This window comes from Lonchura striata, chromosome 3, assembly GCF_050655825.1.
Source record: "Lonchura striata isolate lonStrDom1 chromosome 3, ASM5065582v1, whole genome shotgun sequence".
Lineage (NCBI taxonomy): Eukaryota > Metazoa > Chordata > Aves > Passeriformes > Estrildidae > Lonchura > Lonchura striata.
Window position 1 is genome coordinate 95772546 of NC_140705.1, and position 22465 is coordinate 95795010.

At 37.7% G+C, this 22465-nt stretch overlaps 1 protein-coding gene across 9 annotated transcripts in view; it reads left to right on the forward strand.

The window, feature by feature from the left end:
- Window positions 1-22465, forward strand: part of LCLAT1 (lysocardiolipin acyltransferase 1) — a 111964-nt gene that overhangs the window by 59245 nt on the left and 30254 nt on the right. For all 9 annotated transcript variants that reach the window (XM_085575818.1, XM_085575815.1, XM_077781927.2 and 6 more), the window contains one exon: window positions 1910-2026. In XM_085575818.1, the coding sequence (XP_085431944.1) occupies window positions 1910-2026 (117 nt within the window). The remainder of the gene's footprint in view (window positions 1-1909; window positions 2027-22465) is intronic.

A 22465-nucleotide genomic window follows, 5' to 3' on the forward strand; every position in this document is an offset into this window, starting at 1 on the left:
CAGATTACTGTTGCCTTGTCAGCTGTTCTGGCTCACTTTGCAAGTTTTGCCATTGCAGTGGGAGTCTGCAAGGCAAGTCCCCTTTGGTGATTCAGAATAGTCATTTACAGTATTGAATGGAGTAGTAGTTGAGCAGACAAAAATAGATAGTCTGACCATGTGGTTAAATACATAATGTATATGTCCAAGGGAAGATAAATTAAAGTTACATAGCCAAGTGTAATTGTAGTATTTCACACATTCCATAATTTTAGAATGCTTTTTGAAGTTGTAACATTTTTCAAGTATTTGTATGTTTTGGCAATTTGGCAAGAGTAAAATCTTTGGATCCTCTTTGCTGAATCACTTGCTTGGCCACTGTGCAACAGCTTTCCTTTCCTCCAAATCACATGGTCAGGAAATCTGTGCAGTGAATCTTAAGGCTTGCACACATGAAAAGAAGCACACTCAGGCATGGAAACAGTAGGTCACAAGGAAAAGATATTTAGTATAGTGGTATGTTACAGCATTTATTAATTGGTAGACAAACCTTCAGAGAGGCATCAGCATTTTTGAGAAATAAAGAGGTAATATAATTTAGGAAAAAAAGAAAGGGGAATGCTGCATTACAGCAAAAAGGAAATCTTTCACTGCTGTTGATTTGTTCACTTGTGCTATTGTACTTTCACAGGAAAAAATATGAGGATTGTAAAAGGAAGGATTTATCTCTAAGTATCACTTCTGTTGAATGATTAAACAGCACTATGTTTTCCATTACTTTATCTCCCATCTCTGTTAAGTTTAACTGTGGACCCTTAAAAAAAGATTTTTATTTTGCTTTAAAAAACATCGATTGCTTAAGCAGTGATTTTGTTCCATACAGTTGCTGGGATATTTTCTTTTAAGCACCTGTAAAACTTCATAAATATGAGTTATTTAATAAGTTATTTGCTCAAATTGATTTTTGCCAGGTTGCCAAGGGAACACTGCATATGTCCATTGCCTTTTGGCCCCAGGGGAGTCACAGCAGGATCCACAGTAAAGAACTGAGGGTAGCCAGCAAAGACCATTTGGCTGTTGATGAGGCTGCTTGGAAGAGCCTTCTGCACATCACAGGAGAACAAATTGTCTCCTCTTCACCTGTCAGAAGTTTTTGCTTTGGTGGCCTTGTCTTCCTTGCTTAGTGGGCTCTCTTAGCAACCAGCCTTGGAAGGCTGTTGTTTTCTCATGAGAAGTTTTTGATTACCAGAGGTTTGAAGCACGTTTGTCATGGCATTTAGCCACGGTACTTTCCAGCTGCCTTGTGTGTACTGTGTGTACAGTGGCAGGCATGTGTTGGGGCACTGAGGTGCTTGGTCAAAAAGTTAAAATGGGGAGCTGTGTGCAGCACAGGTTGGTGAATAAAATGTGGCAAGTTCAGAATGAAGATGTAAAGTACTGTTTTAAGCTATTAGAGTAACTGTTTTCCTCTTTTTAATATTTTCTTTCTGAAATAAGTATAATGTGATTAAACACTGACTTCAGGATATTTTTGTTCATAATATCAAACCTACATTTTGTGCCTTTTGAGTTGAAAAAACCCCAAAACACAACTGAGCCAATTAATACATTTTATTGTAGATTGGGTATTGAAGTGTACAGAGAACTGTTAACAGACTATTAATTTATAAATTCCAGATTGCATTTGATAAAGTATGAAAGATTTGATGATCATTTGCTAAAATGAAATGAGAGGGTAAAAAGGCTTTTCTTGCAATCCACGTGGTTCTTCCTCATACCATGGTATAGCCAAGTGAAAGCACACTTGTGTCTGCCTCCACATCCATATGTGTGAGCTGCTGTTGTACCATTCCTGTCGTGTAATCGTTCCATTTAATCCGTGGTCTGCTTGCACAGTAACACAAAGTGCTGCTTCTTCTTCTCTCCTCAGACAACACCAAAGCCCGCAGTAATGAATTTGCTGAGAAGAACGGACTTAAAAAATACGAGTACGTCTTACACCCGCGAACAACCGGATTCACCTTTGTGGTTGAGCGTCTAAGGGAAGGTAATCCTGCTCTATCCTTGTTTTTCCTTTGAAATGATTGTACCATGGAGATATTTGAGAGACTTGATAACAGACACTGGTATCATCAGGAGGTATGCAGGGAATGAAAGCAACTTTTGTGTTGTTTGGTTTTAAATGTTTTAGCTTGTTTAGCAGTCTTACATCAGAAAACTAGTGGAAAAAAATCCCAAGGAAGTTCAGCCTGTACCGTCCTCAACACCAAGTGGGTGATTGACATTGAACACACAGGCGCATATGTCACACTGCCCTCTCTTAAAAGGGTTCTGGGTTTAATTCTTAGAGCTGAATAAATTAATTGTTATGTTAAATGGACAAGGGGAATTTACAGCAGCATGGAAGTACAGCAAGTCAGCTGCCCGTGCTGCCAGGTGTTTTGGATGATGGTGACTCAGAGAAGCTGTGTGAAATAAAAGTTGTGCTGGTTGGCAGGGTGGTGGGCAAGAGAGTGTACGATACTTGCATTTTACCCAGAAGTGGTTTTCCAACCCAATATTAATCTAGGGGTTAGGGTTGAGTCCCTTTTATCAGGAGAACAGAATATGAAGATGTGATTGTTACACTTAGATGTCTCTGAGTTGTTTTGGGAATGGACACACTGAGGAGGTTTGAGGCCATCAGGATGTAACCTTTAAATGGTACAGATTTGGCAGGGATTCAGGTACAGATGAGTGAATATTTGCAGGATATATGGTTGAAGAAAATAAACATGTACAGTAGATATGAAGTGACTTTTTTATAGGCTGGTTCTTCAGGGAAAAGCAATTCTAGATCTTTAACATATGCTGGTTATTTTGACTGCCAGAAGAAGAAGTTAGAGCTTATTAAAAAGAATAGAGGCCTTCTGGTAGGTTTGTTTGCTAGCTGGAATCTTTGCTGGATTTCTGAAGCAGACCTGCCTTGCATTTTACCTGCTTCCTTCTAAGCAGATATCCTAAAATCACTGCAAGCACTTTGGAATTTTGTCCAGTTGGACAATACCATTTATCTATTTGACCCTATTAGTATTGCACATTCAGAGTTGAACACCTTAGATTTTCATCTCTCTTGAATGTTTATTATTCAGTTTGGTGTACTAAAAAAATTTTCCACATACACAATTTCAAAAGCTTGCTTTACTTAAAACTTCACAGCATTAAGTTAACCTAGTGCATAACAGTATTTCAAACCTGGAATAAATTTTCAGTTAAAGAAATGTTTTCCACTTGAAATATTAATAACTTTAAAAAATTTCTGTATTTGCTGCAGGAGCAAGCTTTGTGGTATACAGTAATTTGATAATTTTATAAAAATGTTTTTCTCTTCCATTGCTCTATGAGCAATCTTTGCAAATGAGGCAGTTGGGTTATAAAAAGGAAAATATTTGAGGCTGATTAACTGATTCTATGCAGTAGAAAGCTGGGGAAAAAACAATAACGGTCCAGCCTTTGAAGTGGTTTTACGTCTCCTTTTTATTTAAGGCAGGCAAATATTGTGTGAAATATTAATGTCCCTTTTGTGGTGAATTTACTAGATATTGGATAGTTTGATAGGCATTGTAAGCTATATGTATTATAACTGTATGCTATTATGTAGCAAATTGTGTGTGAGAAGGTAGTTCAAGTAACATTTTAAAGTACTTGGTTATTGTTAATTTACGAATTGGTTTTCAACTGCTTCCAAGTGTGCAAAATGGGGACCATTTGTGTTGAAAAGTTTTGGGTTTTTTTATATATGTATATATATGCAACCCAGCTGTAGTTGCTGGACTTTAAAATACTTCATTATATCATATAGATGTGCAAATCTATATCTGTCTTTTCATCTGTACAATATAGATATCAAGGTCGATATTCAGATGCAGTTGGCCCAGTTACTACTTGGTGTTATTGTGCAGCTCTGGTTTGAGTTATAATTTAAATTGGTAGAATGCTTTCTTACAATCCTAATTTCTGATACTAGCAGTAGTAAATAAAAACCAGGGCAGTCAAGGGATATAGTGTTAACCTGAGTCTCCTTTTCTGAATTGTCTTAATGCAACAGTCATAGTAATAATCATAAAAACAGATTTATTTTCTTTTTTTACTGCTCATACCTGCAGGCACGAAGTGTGTGTCACTTCAACATGCAGGAGGGAGTGGTGGAGATTTTAACATCATGTGTGCGTCTTTGAAAGTATTTTTGTGCATAGATGACAACCTTACTGCCCTGTAGCTCTCCTGTGAATACATTTTGGCTCGTGGCTGTTTTCCATTCCTGAGGCTCAAGTGTCTTTTCTTCAGGCCTGAGTACATTATTTTGCTCCAAAAATAGGTTGATGAAAAAAGGGGAAAAATGTCTTTAGAAGTTTAACTGCTTTTCAAATGTTCACGAAACGAATTTAATTTGGCAAGAAGCCTAATTAATATGCATCACAAGCTGTAGCATGAAAGGATTACCTGTTATTATATAAAAAATACTATTAGTGACCCTTCTGAATAGGAAATGAAGAATCAGGTGAAAATAACCTTAAATAAAATTTTGCCTGTATCTGTGCAAATGATTTGTTCCTGGAGGAAGCACTGTCTGCACCCTGCCCGCATAAACCAAGCACTTACCTGTTCTTTGCTTTCCACAGGTGGCAAAAAGCACTCAAACTCCTCTGGCTGGCTACTCTTTCTTATAGGGTCATTATTTCAACTGTCTGGTCTCTTTGGCCCATATATGTTGCTGTGATGTTTTCTAAGTCACTGCTGAGATTATGGGAGTTAAGAAAAAAAGATCTATATGACGTCCACCAAAAAACAATAAAAGTTGTTTAAGTGGTATATAGCCAAGGGGCTTTTGAGTCATACCTTTTCTTTCTCCATTCTGGTTCATCTGAGTGGTAGCTCTTCCCCCCTGAGCTGTCTCTTCTAAACAGAAACCCACATAGAAGCTGACTGTTTTTTCCTTTCATTATGTTCAGGTGCCAAAACAGTAAATACATTGTTTTACTTTTAAATTATCACCTTGTTTTCTCATTCATAGAAACCATAGAATCACCCAAGAGTAAACACAGAACATGCTTTAGATGTATAATTAATGATGCATATACTCAAGAGAATAAGGACTTCAGCTGTTCCTAGTTTTCAAGCAAGAGATACCTGGTTGGTTGACTATTGATGGAAAGCTAAGAGAAATAAAATAGGTGATTTGCTTCTTTCTAGTTCTGTTCACTTGATCAAGTGAATAATTTGTCTTGTCTGAGCTGTAAGGAATCCTGATTTCAATCAGCACCTGGTACAAAGCAACTCGATTTTTTTTTGTGTATTTCTTTGGGGAATAAAGATGAGCATTTTTGAAAGACAGAGTAAGAGCATATGAATGAGCAACAGAAAGTGAACTCCAGTCTCCAAAAAGAGGATTGATCATTACTTTTTTTAGTTCATCCCTCTCTTAAACCATCTCCTAAAATTGTATTTAATCCTTTCTTTAAAGCATGAAATCTTGAGTAGATGTTATGTATGAAGGAATTTTTGGCAGAACTTGGGTTAAAGTAACACATCCCCGTTTACAAAATGTGGGACTTTGAAAATGGCTGAAATGCAAAAGAATTTAAATAAGACTTTTATAAAATCATGCCATTAATAATGTTAATTGAAAACATTTGTGGTTTATATAATGCTCTTGAAGATCCAGTTTGTGAGATCTTTCTATAAGAGGTCAGGAGGTTACTCAGAAATGACATCTAAGTTTTCAGACCTGTTTGTATTTTACAAAGTTTTTTCTGAAGTGCCAAATGACATTGAAAGTTCAGCTGACTTGAATGCTCAGTTTCAAAGAGATGGAAAATAATATTGGTTTGATTTGATTCAATATTGTCTGGATTCATTGAATTACATGTATTATCTTGACATAATATCTGTAATTGTAGCCAAATAGTCTGTCAAGAGAAAATAGCTGTTTACAAATGTTTACTTAAAATTGCTTCATGGCTTTTAAGCATTTTCTCAGGACTAAATAAACAGTAAGTGTTAAGACAGAGCTAACACTTTAAAGCATCATTAGAAAATTATTCATGCTTTTGTAGACAATAATTTCTGCCAACATTAAATTTAAACTGACCTCTTTTTGACCCTTCCTCTACAGCCATCAACAGTCTTTAACAGCTGGATATATTGGACTGGAAGTTCCCATTATAGGGTTCATATTTTACTGGTTGTACAGTATAATGACTAGTCAGAATTAGTTGTCTTATTATAGTATTTCAGCTTTGAATTTATATCTGGTTCATAATTAGCCAACTGAAAAAAATATTGCAGATAACATCTGACAACTGCAGGATCCCAAAATAAACAAAGATACAAATTTAACATGCTTGCCTTCATTGCACATCCTTACTGATGGAAAGAAACTCTGATTCTCATCCTTTTTCCATGATTGGTTCAGAAATGACAGTTTTGCCCTAAAATTAATGTTTATACACACAGCTGAAACTAATCAGTATCTTCTAATGTCTTCTAATGTTCATACCTGGGTTTTACAGTTGCTTCATTCAACCAGATTCATTGCTAAGGCAGGAAAGTTTTCTTTAGGTGTTCAGTCCAGGTTATCTCTATGTAAAACTGTAAATGCTTTCATCCTGGGATGCTTAGTGACCATTATGTAGACTCAGTAGTAGTGTAGCTTCAGATTTTCTGTCAGTAGAGTATCCAGATATGCATATTTATGTACTGAACTCTTTGTGGCATTTATTTGGGTTCTGGTACAATTTGCTTATGTGGCACTTTTGAGCTAATGATGTAGGGAGACAGTTTGTGATTTGCAGATCAGTGTAAAAGGCAGTCAGTAGGAGATTATGATTAACAGTTCCTGAAAGTTGACACACAGTTTGGCTCCCCTTTGCTGAGGTGTGAAGTAGCCAGGGTTAGGCAGCAGGTCTTTGTGAGCAGTGCCTGGACATCCTTTCTGTGCACCAAGAATATTTATGAGTTAAACCGTTCAGCTTGAAGTAGCTGGAGTTTATGAGCACGCAGAGCTTTTTTCTTATTTTTACATACTTTCTTACTTTTTTTACTTTTTTCTTACTTTTACTTACTTTTTCTTATTTTCTTTTTCTGACTTTAAAAGAGAGGCAGGAGATTGCTTGAATGAGTTGATGAAACATCAATGAGAAATGCTACCAGGAGACTGCCTGCCAAGGGCCTGTCTTCTGGTGTTGATGACACTTATGTCCAAAGCACCTACAGCTTACAAAACAGGTGCTATTTGTTTTTTCAAGCACAAGTCAAAGTAATACCAATTTCTAAGTGTGTTATGTTTCTTAAAGAGAAAATGGATATGAGTGTGAAAATCAGGTCTACTCATAAACTGAAATGTTCAGGCCATGGTTAGAGGGGTGTATGAATGAATAAATGTACATATTAAATAAACTGCTTTTGATTTTGATTACATAGTTTCTTTCCTCTTCACATATGTATTGGGTGAGGCATGTGGGTCTCAATCGCAGAAGTGTCTGCTGAATTTCCTGCAGAGGTTTTATGTGCTCAAACAGAACTGTGTAGCAGGACTGCAGCAGTTTCCAGGATTGTGCATAATTTGTCTTGTGTGTAACAAAGGTACAGGACGTAAAAAGACCTCACATCAAATGACAGAAAAGGTTAGATTTGTTGTTTCAGTGAAATTTAGCCTCCCTCTTTGTGACTGAACAGATTTCTGACTCCTAGAATTATATGTTGGGCCACTGCCAACATTTCTGTGGATTTTGGCAAGGCCAGCACTTGCACACTGACCAGCCCTGTCATCTCTCAAAGCAGCTCTTGCCTGTTTGTGCTGGTTGCTCAGTTGTGTAAACTAAAACCAGTCTGTTTTTGAAATAGGAAAACATAAGTGTCCACATCAGCCTGAGCTTTGGGTCCTCAATCAACTAATTTCACCCATATGTTCATCAGATTTGCAGAGATTAAACAGCAGCTCTAAACCATCACTCCCTCAATGCAAGGAAATTCTTTCTTCACTATTTCTTTTTCCTCTGTGCATGTGTTCCTTCCAGAGTCATGTTACTAAGTAGACTGGTACTCTGAAATTACTGAGCTATTGTGAAAGAGCTTTGAGGAAGTTTTTAGCTGAAAATGCAGTCTTAGAGCTTTACTGACTGCTGTAATTGATCTGCTTTTATGAGAATTGGATCCTGTGCATTGAATAGCATAGTCTTTGATACAGAAATATCAGTATGTAAATTGAAGCTTGCATACTTTTTATGCCTTTTGTATGTCAGTAAAAAATTCATAGCATTAGTTGTATTAAAAAAATAACAAAGCAGGGACCTGGTTCAAAAGCACGCTTTTATCACTGGGCATGTCTGTGAAATTCAGCAAAGCAGAAAATCGGATGCAGGCTGTTGTGCTTTATTGCAAATGCTGACAGTCGTCTCTGTACTCTGAACATGGGAAAGGGCAGCTCGACTTTTTCCAGAATCATGTTAACCGCTGATGATTACCATGTCTTGAAAACATCTGCGTGTGTTGGCTGTGATGTATTTCTCAGAATGAGCACCAGCTTTCTGTTAGATATTTTCTGGCCTTTGGTACACGTTGAAGTTTCTGTTTCTCTTCTTTCATGTCTTAGTGGAGCAACATTCTGCACTGCTTGCCACACCTCTGTGGAAAACAGTCCATTGTTTCATTTCTCCTGGGAAGGATTTGCTTTTTCCGAACCACTCTTTTCTGTCAGCCTCTATCCTTTCCATTTTCCACTTCTCGCTGCTATTGAGAAGGGAGCACAGCCTTTCACTGGAGGGTTTATGGTGTAAGAATCGCTGCCCCTTTAGTGTTTGCAGGGTGACATATTTGAGTCACCACACATCTTTGGTATTCATCGGAAATATTTCAGGTTTTACATTCTCGAGCCTCTCAACATCCACCTACTGCAGTAATTCCCTTGCAGTCTCTCACGTGTGAGTCATGGCTTGTGACAAGCAGATACACCATGCAGTGGATCATTTTCCATTTACCTCCTCATAGGTTATTAATAGTTGCAGTGGTAACCGTACTAAAAAGTTATCATTTGCCAGCAGTTACCCCACAGTGGTATTAGAGGTTTCCACTGTTTTCCCTTGACTCAGAATACACAGTATCTGTGGTAACAATGTGGTAATGTTTGGCAAGTGTGGACTTTTTTAATTGCTTCAACTGGAGGCCTGGAACGATGCTAGCTCATCAGATTGCATATATAAAAATGAATTTTGGCCACCGATGAGTTCAGGAAAAATGATTTTTCAGGAAAAACTAGAATTAATTTCTTCAGAATTATGAAAATGTTCCTGCTGTTTGATTTTAATCTAATGTTTATTTCCTCTTGAAGATATTTTTAAGAAAGGTTTTTCTAGTAGTTAATGTGCTTTGACTAGGTGGTGGACTAGGTGTGTGAGTGACAAGGTGTATCTACTGGTCTAGACTGGGTCAGCATCTCTCTGGGTGTGTGTTTTGAAAGGTTGTTCACTGATTTGAGTGTTTTGAGTACTGAGCTTTATGGTTGTTTTTAAAGACTTAGGACAGACAATAGGTGAGCCTGAGGTAAAGTACAAGTTCATTAATTACTCCTCATTCTTGTCAGCTAATGATCCAAGAATTTGCAGGTGATGTTGGTTGGATTGGTAGCATGTTTAATTATTGCTGAAGTGGAAATTAATTCCTATAAGCAGAGGAGTAGTATTGGCATCTACTTGTTTCACATGTTATTACCACATGCTTTACACAGCTTACCCATTTCTCAGCTCAGTTTATTAGTGAGGCAGATAATTGCTTCAAGCAGTCTTGAGTAGAGAGGAACCTAAACATACTTTTTCCATACTCTTTTTTTTTAACTGTTTTAGTTTCCATTAGGAGATGATGTTTCCTGATGTGTTTTATTAGAAAAATAGCAGCATCTACAGGCTGAACAGACTAATCCCAAATCAGGAGTCCTATTGTACAGGAGATTCTTAGTAATTTTTTTGTATTCTCCACTCTTCCACTTTTTGCAGATGCTAGCTGTTTTTATTTCCAGCTGCAATAAGGTTGCTGCAAATGTGTTTTGTGTATTCTTGATAACCACTTTTCTATGTAAGCAATTACTGGCAGGGGAGAAGGTCCATGGAGTATCCTTTCAGTTACTGGAAATGTTGGAATCTCCCAAAGTGTTCAGATATTGCCTCCAAATCTGTAAGATAGTAATAAAGCTTTCAGTCTCATCTACTTGCAAAATATGCTGCTTATGTATCATTAAACCTTAAGTAGTTTGTTTCTTTCATTCCTTTCTGCTGTTGCAGCTTCAGCTCTCCTTCCCTTTGCCCTCCTCCCAGTCCCCTGCCACTACTTTCAGGATATAAAAAATGAGCCCAGCTTCAGACTTTTCTGAGCTGACTCAGATCCTTGAGTTTAGCAATCGCTTTCAAAGGCACTGCTCCAGAGATGTTTGAGGAGTGCCACAGCCATGAATCCTGGATGTTGCTATGGAACTGATACTGAAACATGAAAAACATCAGGGGACAGAGGAGCTTGGGAAAAATTGTAGTAGAGCATAAATGCTTTTTAAAATAGATTTTTATCAAAACATAAACTTCAGCATAAATTCAACTCTACACCTCATTCATCACTTTACATGTAATCTGAAATATTCCTGTCTTTGGGACTTATTTTGTCAACCTTCTTCTGAACTGCAGGATTTTGGAGGGCAGGAAGTAAGGTCTTGACTCTGTGTTCTCACTAAACGTTGGTGGGTTGGTAGGAAGGGTTTCCCTTTACTGCCTGTGTGCCATGCCAGTAGTTTGAAGTGCAACATGCATTAAGTGTTGTAATGAAGTATATTTCAGAAATAGGGTTTGAATATATTTTCCCATAAATTCATTTATTTATAGAATGATTACCAATTAAGAGTTGGAGAACTGTTTTAATATACATTTGAGTCGGTAGTGTCTCTCCTTAATTCTATTACATACCATTAAAAACAAGTAATATCTTAAAATAAGCATCTCTGAAATGCCTATAATCTATATTTAGACTTATGTAAATCTGTCATTTTGTTTGCATAGATAGTAATTGTTGCCCTTACACTCCAGCAATAAAAGTAAATGCTCTTGATGATTATTAAATAATTCCAGAAGCGGGGACCTGAGCAGGGCTTCTCCTGATCACCAGTCCTCAACTGCTCTGCTCTGAAAGGAGCCAGCCTGACCTGATGGATTCTGGCATGGTAGGCAGTAAGGACATCTATTAGGAGAAAAGAAGAGCATGCACAATAAATAAAAAGAAGAGAGGCATTTTCAAAATGCTTCAGAGACTTTGGAATTTGTGAGGAATGGTAAGTTTGCATTGCCTTGAAGTTGCTATGGGTACCGGTGTTTAAAAGCCAAACACAGAGGGCGGGCCTTAGGGACATAAGTCCCATTTAAGATCCTATAAGAATGAGTGTTCTTTTTTTGAAAAATCATCCTTCAAAAGCATTCTTTGTCTAAGTGCTCTGCAGGTTCATCCTGTCAGCAGCACCATTGTGATTTAACCAGTTGACTTCTGCCTTCACTTATTCAAAAAGCATTCCTTCCAACAGACCTGAAAGCTGCCTATCAGCCCTTTGCTTGCTTGCTTTTGTAGCTGGTATCAGAGAATGAAATGAAACATATGCTCAGCAGCTCTGTGGCTTCTTCTTTCCTCCCCATTGCTCACACCCCATCTATGAGGCCTGTCTTTTTGAGGCAGGGATTTTGTTTTGGTGTGTCTGAAACACCTATCTCACTGGTGTATAAGCTTTGTTGGAACAGGTAGCAGTTAAGCCACAGCTGTCTCAAACAGTGCACTCTGAATGCCCACAGTATCGCAAATATTTAATAAACCTGTTAATAATACATTCCAAACCATGGAGGCTGTGGAGATTCACCAGGATTTATGCAACCTGTGGTGCTGACAAATTCAGTTGACATTACACACTGAGACACACAGGTAAGTATGCACTCAATGTTCAAATATATACATATTTTCTGATTTATAATAGCAGTTTTGTACATCAGGATAGAACATTTTCAAAGGATTATTCACCTTCTTGAAGGGATAAATTCTCTTGACTTTCAGCCTTGTGCCTTTCTGTATTCTGGCACATGTAATCAACCAACAGCATATTCTTTTTCATGTCTTCTTGTTTGAATAGTAGTGGACAGCACAGAATTCATTAAAACTGAACAGCCAAAATGCTGATAGGCTATAATGTGTCTGTGACTTAAATGGTGGGGCTTTTTCTTGTAAGGTGTACATACAGAACTGTGTGTATGTATATTGAGGATTTCTGGTGGTAGATTTCCATCTTTCTTGGCAAACTGTCTAGGATGAGGATCATATAGTAAAAACCCCATTAACAGATTTACAGAAAACAAATCTTACTTAGCCTTTATGAATTTATGCATAAGGATGTATGCCCCATGACTTTTTACAAGCAAAATGGTTTTACTTTGCCCCTCCCTCTCAGCTGACTGAAATCACCATGGGCAGACCAGAGCTGCTTTGCACTCAAACTGAAGAGATTGTTGTTCAGAATGAGTTCCACTGGCCTCGTGCTGATGGCCCATTGCTGCCTCTGAGCTGGCTGAGGGGAGAAACTTGATTAAGTAGGTGCACATTGCTTGGAAGCTGTTCAAACATCTGCTGTCCAGGATGCCCTGTCCTGATCTACAAGTGAAACAGCCTCAAAGGGCACTGCTTCTTTTCAAAGTAACACTGGGGGAAAGTGTCAAGCATTCAGATTGCATAACTAAACACTGAGAAATGGGAATTTCAGGAAGGGAGATTGAATGCAGCCCTCTTGTGGTGTTCGCTTTGGAACAAGAGAACAAACGTGTTTTGCCAGTTTGGTATTTTCTTTGCATAGAATGACTAGCTTCTAACAATGTATTTCATGCTTTTTCCTTTCAAACTACAGTAAAAAAAAGTCAGAATGGAGAGCTTTTGCTGGCAGGACTTTCAGGTTGATCTGCTGTCTGAGAAGCTATGAAAGGATAAAGAAAATTCCATAATCTGTAACATTCTCTGGAAGAGCCCAAGAGCTGTGAACCTGAGGAAATGCAGTTTCTTCCTTGGAGAGAGGTAGAATTTGGGAGTATCTGGTCATAACTCCTGAAATGTTGCCTTCATTTTCAAATATTCTATAGTAACTCTTCTACAGCTGCTATTTCAGCATTGTTTTCTCAAAATATTTTGCTATCCAGAAACACATTCCTGAGATATTTTCATTATTTTAGTAGAAGAGTTGTGGCAAATATGAAAGGATGGAAGCAGTGGAGATAGATGAAAGAAATTAGAGGCTTGAACATTCATACTTTCACAGCAGCACATACATCCACATCTTGTAAATACAATAATGGGGTTTATGCCCATGAGTAATACAGATTTCACTTTGGGAAACAGTCTGTCAAAGAGATACTTGCACATGGTTGCATAATAGGCATCTAGCTCTCAGATTTTGTTCTCTTTAAAAAAAAAAAAAATAACAAAACCACAAAACCCCCAAATCAATCAAAGAAATAAAAGACCACACAAAAGTTTTTCTAATTTTCAAGTGATATATTTCTTTGTTAACTTTCATTACAAAATTTTACTTATGCTTTATGGACCAGAAATGTCACATTGCTTTTTCTTCCCTGGAATTTGCTATGCATACCTGATGTGGAAAAAAAATCAAGAGGTGTCTTGAAAAGGAGCACCAGCATAGTTTCAATCCCAGAAGGATGACACTTCACAATAATCATTCTCTGAAAAATACTAAACACACTAAGAAACCAATTATAAACAAATAGGAACATGAACAGTATGCTGGTCAGGTTTTTGTCACAAAATAAACAAAGACTGTTGAGACCTGCAAGTAAAATATAATTTGTCTGCTACTTTGCACACACTGTAGCTAAAATGGAAAATTCTGTAGAGCCGTATGATAGCACTAAGTGAATTGGCATTTGCAATTAGTTTTCCAGTGGTTTGGCAGTATTAATAATGCAGCAGAAGGACAGGATATCCTTCAACTAAGTCAGTATGAAAAAAGGTTTTCATTAGCATTACAATGAACTCTGAGAAGCAGGTATTCTTACTCACAGGAAATAAGGTCTGGGGAAACAAATTTTGTGTTTGAAAATGTTGGGTGAATTTTGAAGCATATCTAAATGTGACTGACTGTTATCAGAAAATGGTTTTAGAATAGTGTAAGGATAAAGTGTCTTAAGCTGTTATTGTAATTCATAAGATATTATTTTCAGCAGTGTTTATTATACAAAAGAATGTTCAGAACCAGATAAATACACTAGGGAGCCTGGTTAAATAAGAATAAACCAAAGGAGTTACTTTAAGTTACAAGAGAAACAAAATGCTGACATCGATGAGATAAATTATTCTTTCTGTTGTTTTTCCATAATACTCTACTTTGGTCAAAACCAAAGAGCACTAACTAATATATTTGCATATCTGTGGTTCAAATTTACACGAAAATCTTAAACATTCTGATTTATCAACCCAGGTAAAATGAGATTGAAGCAATCCAGTCCAGAGGAGCAGATTCTTATCAGCATGACCTTGGTGCTGAAATAGATTAACTGGAAGCCATCTGATGCAAGTTGCTGACAAGGAAGGGGTAGAGGAGGAGGCATAGTGCCTTTTTGTAGCTGTTGGCACCACAGAGCACTTGTGTTCATCACAATGGTCAAATAAGTCCAGCCATAATACCATAGAATGCAATTCTGCTAAAATGGAGCTGCCTTTCAGGCAGCCTACAGCAGCTTTGGAATTTGGTGCCTTTGCCAGTGTACCCCATCCTGAACAGTGACATGCTTAGGTTTTAGCCTGATGGCCAGCTACCTCTTTATCAGCCAGTAAGATCTTTTAGGTGATTTACAGTGTGTGCTATTACACAATAGCTCAGGGTCATCCAAATTCTCAACCTTTTCCGCATGGTTGGTTAGAGCTAGCAGGGTTTTTAGGAAGGTTCTCTTCCTACACTTCCCTGCTATAAACGATCCAAATACACTTCCATGTAATACTTCTAAGTCATTGTGGGTCTGTCCTCTGCATGTCCTGATACCCCTCCCTCAGATCGGCCTGCAAGTGTGTCCTAAGTGGCATCATAGTTCTGCAGAAGACTGTTCATTCTTCAGTGTTTCTTCTCTCTTGCACCACCTGTTTTTTGGGGTTTTTTTTCTGTCTTCATCTGAGAGCAGAGGGAGGAAACTCTCAAGTTCAGGAGAATTAAGAAATCTCAGTTCCTGATTTTGGCTATTGAACATTTCTTCTCTGTGTACCCATCACAATATTCTTGCTCTGGAACTGACTACAGTGCAATTAATTGCTGGTAGTTTCAGTGTGTTATGCTCAACTTCTTCTCTTGCAAGAAGCCATAATTTGGATAGGCCCTCTCTCAAGCATGAAAAACATGATGCTTTGCTAATTATATTAAAGAAAGTCACTCCAGATCAAGCGTTTGTCAGAAGGACCTTTCTGTAGCCTCTGTGAGACTTCTGCTCTTCATTCCTCTATCCAGGGCAGCCCTGGTTGTTCTAGTGCCTTGAAGTTGCCCAGTACAATAATATTTTAATCCAGTATACAATGGATAGAATTTCTTGCCACACAACAGACATTTGTGACAGTAAACTTTCCAACTTCACACTGCTGAGATATACTTGGTTCCTTTTTTTTTGTTCAGTGTAAATAATGCACCCCATATAATAATATATAAATAAATAATGCACCCCAGTGTAAATAATGCACCCACATTTTGAGTGAAATTCAATGAGCTCTCTTTATGAACAGTCATGAACAGTAGAGTCCCCCCAAACTTGTGTTTTAGGTGACAGCCAGCCAGCTGGTCAGTCTCAAAGGAATTTGCTTATTTGCTTCTAGCTTCAGTGATCTTATAGATAAGATCGGAAGGTAGATCTATGTTGAGAAAAGCTCCTAGAAGATGTGTGAGTAAAGCTCAGGATGTGTGAGGGACAGGAACATCTGTACCAGAACTTCTGTGATGCTCTGGGCAGGAGGCAGAGACTTGGAGGGCAGGTGCCCAGCTGTAGCTTTGCCATAATTTTTTGACTGGCCTTAAAAATAAAGGTCTGGAAAGGAAAAAAGATTAAGTCTCTGCTAGCAAACAAACAGCATGTAGTCACCTTTAAGTGTAGGTGAAATTTGGTGCAGTGTCTAGGCCAGGAATAGCAGATGTGACTGGAACCTAATCCCAGAAATGCAAACTGTTTTAGGTATCTTAAGAGGGAAGGAAATGGCAAAGTTGTTTTTGTCAAATCTTGCCCCAGCTATTCCAATATCTTGGTATTGTTCAGTCTTACTGTACTGTCAAAGCACAAACATTTTTAATGTTTTGGGGCTTTTTTTTAGCAATTCAGTCTTATCTAGTAATTATCTAGAAATTCCTTTCCAGAAATTTCAGTGGCTTTTAGCACATGATTGCTTTAAGGTAATTTTAGGTGTCTGTTTTGACCATCAGATCTTTCCAGAATCCCTCCCTTGTTGAAGTTAGTAGAAAATTTCATATTGACGGTACTAGAGAGTTACATGTGTTCTTGCATATGACAAAAAAATGTATAATGTCTATATATAGCAATTTTTAAAATCTCAGTGTGTCAAACAGGTATTGATGTGTTTATTCTAAATTTGGTGAGGCTTTCTCTGCATATCTTGTATGTCAGTATGTTGGGATAGGTAGAATGACTTTGAGAAGGGGCAGTACAAAGGAGGGGAGAGCTTTAGATGTGTTTGAACTCAGTTGAGTGAAACTGAAATGTGCATCTCCTTTAAATGTAAAACATCAGAAAAAAAATAGAATCAAAACACAGAAGAGGTGAAGATGAGGGGGAAATTGCTACTCATCTGTTGAATGGAAACTTGATGTTAAGTAAGATCTTCTTATGTTTCACCGTTTGAAACACAGTAAGGGTTCCAGGAACTAATTACCTAGCAATGGATGATGACATGGAAATATATTAAATATACATAGATAGCTAACCATGAATACTTGATGCATGCAAAAGAAGAGTCTAGTTAATTTTTATGTAAATTAAGCAACTTTGAAAGTGGCAATATAATAAGCAACAACACTGTTTTGCATTTGAATAGAACAAAGCAGCAAATTCACACTTGAAATAGAGCCTTTCTTCTTAAACTGTCTTTTCCTGGGTAGATACCTTAATGTCTGCTCTATTCACAGTTAAAAACCTGGTCCTCATAGGTAACATCTTGTCCAGAAACAATCAGACAATTTAGACTTTTAAAAGCTAATTTAATTCTTTGGGGGGTTTCATGTCTATGTTCTCTCTTATAATGATGAAAAGGGTTTGTGTTGAATCAGTGTGATGAGAAAGCATAGTCAATGCCAAGACTGTGTAAGGATTAACTTATTTCCAAAACTTTTTGGAAGTAGTGGAAATGGTGCTTCCTCCCAAGGAAGTGTGTTGTGAGACTGGTCTGGCAGAGGTGGAGATGCTGTGGGGGTGGGTTCAGGTGCACCACACAGCTTCCTTGGGGCACAGCTCCAGCACAAATTCAGCTCCAGCCTGTTATCTGAAAGAAAGAAAGCTCACCTGTAGTGACTGAGTGGAGAATAAAAACTGAGGAGCATTGAGGAGGAAGAAAAAGTTCAAACAGGAGGTGCATTTGTCTTCAGCCTTCTGCTGCAGGTTGCTTGATAGATGGCAATGTTTATAATGACTTTATGCATGGTTTATTTATGCTCCTCATATTACTTCAGTTCAGAGTTTTCCATGGATACACAAAAAGTTCAGATGTAGAACTGTATACTTTCTAAAACTCTCTTGGAGCTGTTAGTCTTTGAGGGGCAGGGAGAAAGTTATTAAAGCAGTTATTAAATGTATTTTTATTAATATGTACTGGTAAACAAACTTCAAGCCCTGTGAAAGAACAGCTGCCTTTGGCACATTTCAGTGGTAAGCATATGGCTATTCAAGTTTGCAGTACAAATCCCAAGGCATTTAGATCAGTGCCTGTCAAAGAGTTTGTCATGACAGAGAGTTCAGCTTGAAGCTGCAAATTTGGTGCTATTCCTTCCTTCTAATCTACTGCAGAATTTGATTAGTTGAGCCACCACTCAGCTTCCTGTAAGATAGGAGTCCTTCATCAGCAAATAAACTGGAGGAGGCATGCAGGGCACAGTGTTTTACCTCTGTGTTATACAGTGCTGTGTATTACAAAGGTTTGAATAACTTTGGAAGGGCTGAGGAAAAGTGTTTGTATTAGGGATGATTAACAAATATTAAAAGCATAATCTGAATTCATATTATAATGGCTAAAATAAAAATAGGCTCTTATTGCAAATAGCTTACATGTGCAAAATTTGTGGATGAGGCTTTAACAACTGAGCTGAAAATCAAAATGACAAAATTCTATTTTTTTCCTTAGCTTGTCTCCAAATCTACAACTTTCACATGGATTTAAAGTCTAAAATAAATTAATAATTTTATTTATATATGTCTGAGAAACAGAATCAGAAAAATCATAGTGAATTAGCTTTATAGGTGCTAATGAACACTGGTTTTATGCATGGAAAGTGCTAAGAATTGATAATGGCATTATAAAATTTGAATCTTCCTGCACATATAGGTTTGAGCTTTGAATTTAAAAGCTGGTGCAAAACTGAATATATGAAAGTCTTAACGTATTCTTTCTGACTGAGCCCAGATTTCTTTAACATGTTTCGGTATCCAATATCATTAAATCTTACAAGTTTTTACAAATCTTACAAGTTTATTTCATTTCATTAGTTGCAGAACTGGTAATTTTAATTGGATGAAACCAACAGTGAAAGCAAAATTAAAAAGAGAAAGAGAAAAAAAAGTACAGTGTTTGGAAAATTTGACACTCAGAAGTTGACAAACATTATAAAGTTATTTGCGGAATCTTAATTTGGCTTTCTTACATGTATATATGAGATTATTTGGTCTTTAGCTAAATGATTGCATGCCATTCTCTCCACACACACATCCTCTGCCTCATTGAGCACTCACTGAAGGAGCAACTTTTAAAATATTTTGTTTTCCTCTCCTCTTCAGTGTGTGGCCCTGGGGCTTATGTGCTGCATTATTCAAACTCTTCTCTGAAAACAGATTTTCTATGTAAGCATCACTGCTGCTTGCTGCTCTCGTGCTGGAGTGCTTCCCGATTTTGAAAGAATTTATTTTCACAATGCCTGTATTTCTCATGTGTGTGGGAAATGGATGTGTGCAGCAATACTAAGGTCAGGTCTGCTCTGTGGTTTCAGCCACCTGTGGGTTTGTTTTCCAGCCAGGGTACTTTCCATGCCCCATGCAGCTCAGCCTGCTCAGCAGCGCTGCAAAACAGACCCCAGAAACATGCACTCAGCCCAGCCAGAAGATGGGAAATTCAAGTCTGTTTATGAAAAAGGCAGAAATAGCATGCAGTTATCTTGGATTTTATTTAGCATGAAGGTTGGTTTGAGACTCAGCTGCCTAAAGTTGATCTTGTCCTGTTTGCTCCCCACTCCCTCTGTTTTGTTTGTTGCAGACCTTTATGCAGCAGATGAAGCAAAGTTCCTGCATTCAGCTGTTTAGACAGCCCTGATTCACTGGAGGTTCAGGTCCTGGGGCAAAGTAGTATATCATCACAGAACTAAAGATAATATCCATTATATGGGCAGAGGCAACCTTAGATCTGGCATTTCCCTAGATCTGAGAAATTAACTTTACAACCTAATGTTCTTCATTACTGATGTTTTCAAACACTAAATCAGCTGCCAACCATACAACAGATATTGCCACCATCCCTCCACAGGCTGGGTCTCTGCTTTGGTTGCCAGATTCCCTTCAAGAGCTGTTAAATAGTTGTCCCCTTTGTATTTGAATCAGACGGCTTCCTTCCCTGTGCTGCATGGGTGGCCACATGCAGGAGCCACAAGGGGATGGGGCTATAGCGTGGTCCTTTACTCAGAGGGAATGGTGCATGAGTTAAGGACCAGAAGTTGAGAATACTCAGTAAGGGCAAATTCTTTTTAAATTTCAGCTGCAAACTCTACAAATGTTTGCTGAGCATGTGCAAAATTAAGATTCTTCAAAGGCTCATAGTTGTTGGCCAAATTTGGGATGTTTTCTTGAAAGTTGGCAGAAGGCATGTTACTGACACAAATACCATCTCCTGCCAAACTTCAAGTCCTGGTTCCAAGGCTTGGGGATGTTATTCCTTTCCGAAGAGCAAACCATCTGAAATTCTTTGTGACTTTTTAAGTAACAAAAACATTTTTTCCATAGCCTCAGTCTTTGATATAGCTGAATTGCTTTTACTGAGATTGTGGTACTCCTTCTTCCCTTAAAAAAAATAAAAGAAGGGATCCAAGTCTGAAAGAGCCTGGAAATTTAAACCACTTCAGTCCGAGAAGTTTAAACTTGTTGTTATACATAGCAATTACAGTAGGTTCTTGTAATGAAAGAGTTGGGAAATTGTAATGTGGCGATACTAAGCCTGCTTTATAGTAAAATAAATTGGCTATTGTCATCTGAGTTGTTTCATACTAACATAAAATTGGTGTTCAGGGACATTTCCTTTTAGATGAAATGGCCTAATCTGGACTGGACAATCTGTCCTACTTTGATTTTTGCTTGGTTGGCAGAACGTGTGCTGTGTTGGCATTGCCACTGTGCAGACCCAGTCCAGCCATCTAAGGCTGGTTTCTTAGGGTATCGTCTTGCAATAGGAAACATCTTTTTGTGACAAGAATGTGAAGAATTTTGTTACTAATAGCATCTTGCCCTTTATGGGTAAAGTTATTTTGCTGCCTTCCAAGTTGAATCCAGCTCTCGCTGCTTTTCTGCTTCTCTTGCAAGTCTGGGGTGAATTAGTTCAACTCTTGAAATACAGACAAATTTGTCACCGTACATGCAGTCAAGTATTTGCATTTTTTTTAGCTAGAATGTGTGGATTTGCACTTTTAAGCTCAGGTTTTTATTTCCCAGCTAAACTTTAGTAAAGGTAAACCAGGAAGCCATTTGTAAGTTGCTTTGGTTCTCAACAAGTTACACAACTGGGGTGGAGGGGATGGGGAATTATTAATCCACCCAAAAGCTTTGTAACCAACTGTGTAGTTTTATGTGCATGTAAACCAGCAACTGCCACTGGGGAAAAATACAGGAAAAGGATTGTTTTACAACTGGAGAATTTTTCTTATGTGATTCACCATCTGGCCTGCAAATCCTGATGTCATAGCAGTGGTTGTAGGGGGACGGAGCAAACCTACAATGCCACAGCCAGAAAGCAAGGGAGGTGGTTGAAGCTGTTTCATTCTGATGACGGTGGAAAATGCCACCTTAAGTGCTGGAACTTCATCTAAAGCAGCAGGGCAATCAGTCCAGTTGGCAAAAGAAAATAATTGATTCTTTCATGCATGAAAAGGCACATGACTCAGTTTGATACATCTGAAAAGACCACGGGTATTAAACTGTTTTTCTTTCATGGGGGGTGGGCACATGACGAGTCCAGATCTCTGCAAAACCTCCTCTTCACACTCATGTGTTTGCTGGACTACAGAATAAATTGGTAAATCTGGTGTACATTTGCCATTTTCTGTGATACTGTTCTTTTTTTCTCCAGTTGACTGTCATCTCATGAAATTTAGTATTTGCTGTCTCCTCTTGTACATGAGCAGAGGTTGCTGAGAGTTCAATGCTTTATTTCTACTGATCAAGGAAAAAACATGAATTCATTAGAAGTCAGCTTGATATTAGGTGTTGATACTGCTGGTTTTAAATTTCTCATGTCTTGTTGATACAGATGAATCAAAAACATAACCCACAGCTATTAACAAATGTAAATGCCTTCTAATACTCTCTGGTCCATCTGTTATTATCTGAAGTTCTTTGAGCCACTTGTTGGGTTCCAAAAACCAGTGAATCTCAGACACATAGAAAGGTTTAGGTTGGAAGGGACCTTAAAAATAACCTTGTTCCATCTTCTGCTATAGGCAGGGCCACTTTCTACTAGACCAGCTTGCTCAAAGCCCCATCCAACCTGGCAAAGCAATTAATTACAAATATTTAACAAGGAACAGTTAAACCATTTTCTTCTCTAGAATATATTTTAGGTTGTGGCATTCTTGTTATATTTTAATTTTTTTTAAAGCTCAAAAAAACCACTGTGCTTGGTATAAAATAATTTGGTAAAATACTGGTAATCTCTGTATTGAGATTAGTCTCCCTTTGAAAATGAATGTGTTAGAAATACCAAAAGATAAAACATATTTACCAGAATTTATAGAGCTTCATCACTTGTTTTTGTTTAATGTATGCTCTTTCTTATACAAATACTACACATATTGTTTAATTTCTGTTTTGCTTTTTAAACAACAGGAGTCAACAAAAGAAACGAAATGTTCCACTAAATGTGGCTATTATCCTGTATTTAAAGCTATTTAATTTGAAATTATAAGCCAGCAGTGGCTTGTGTG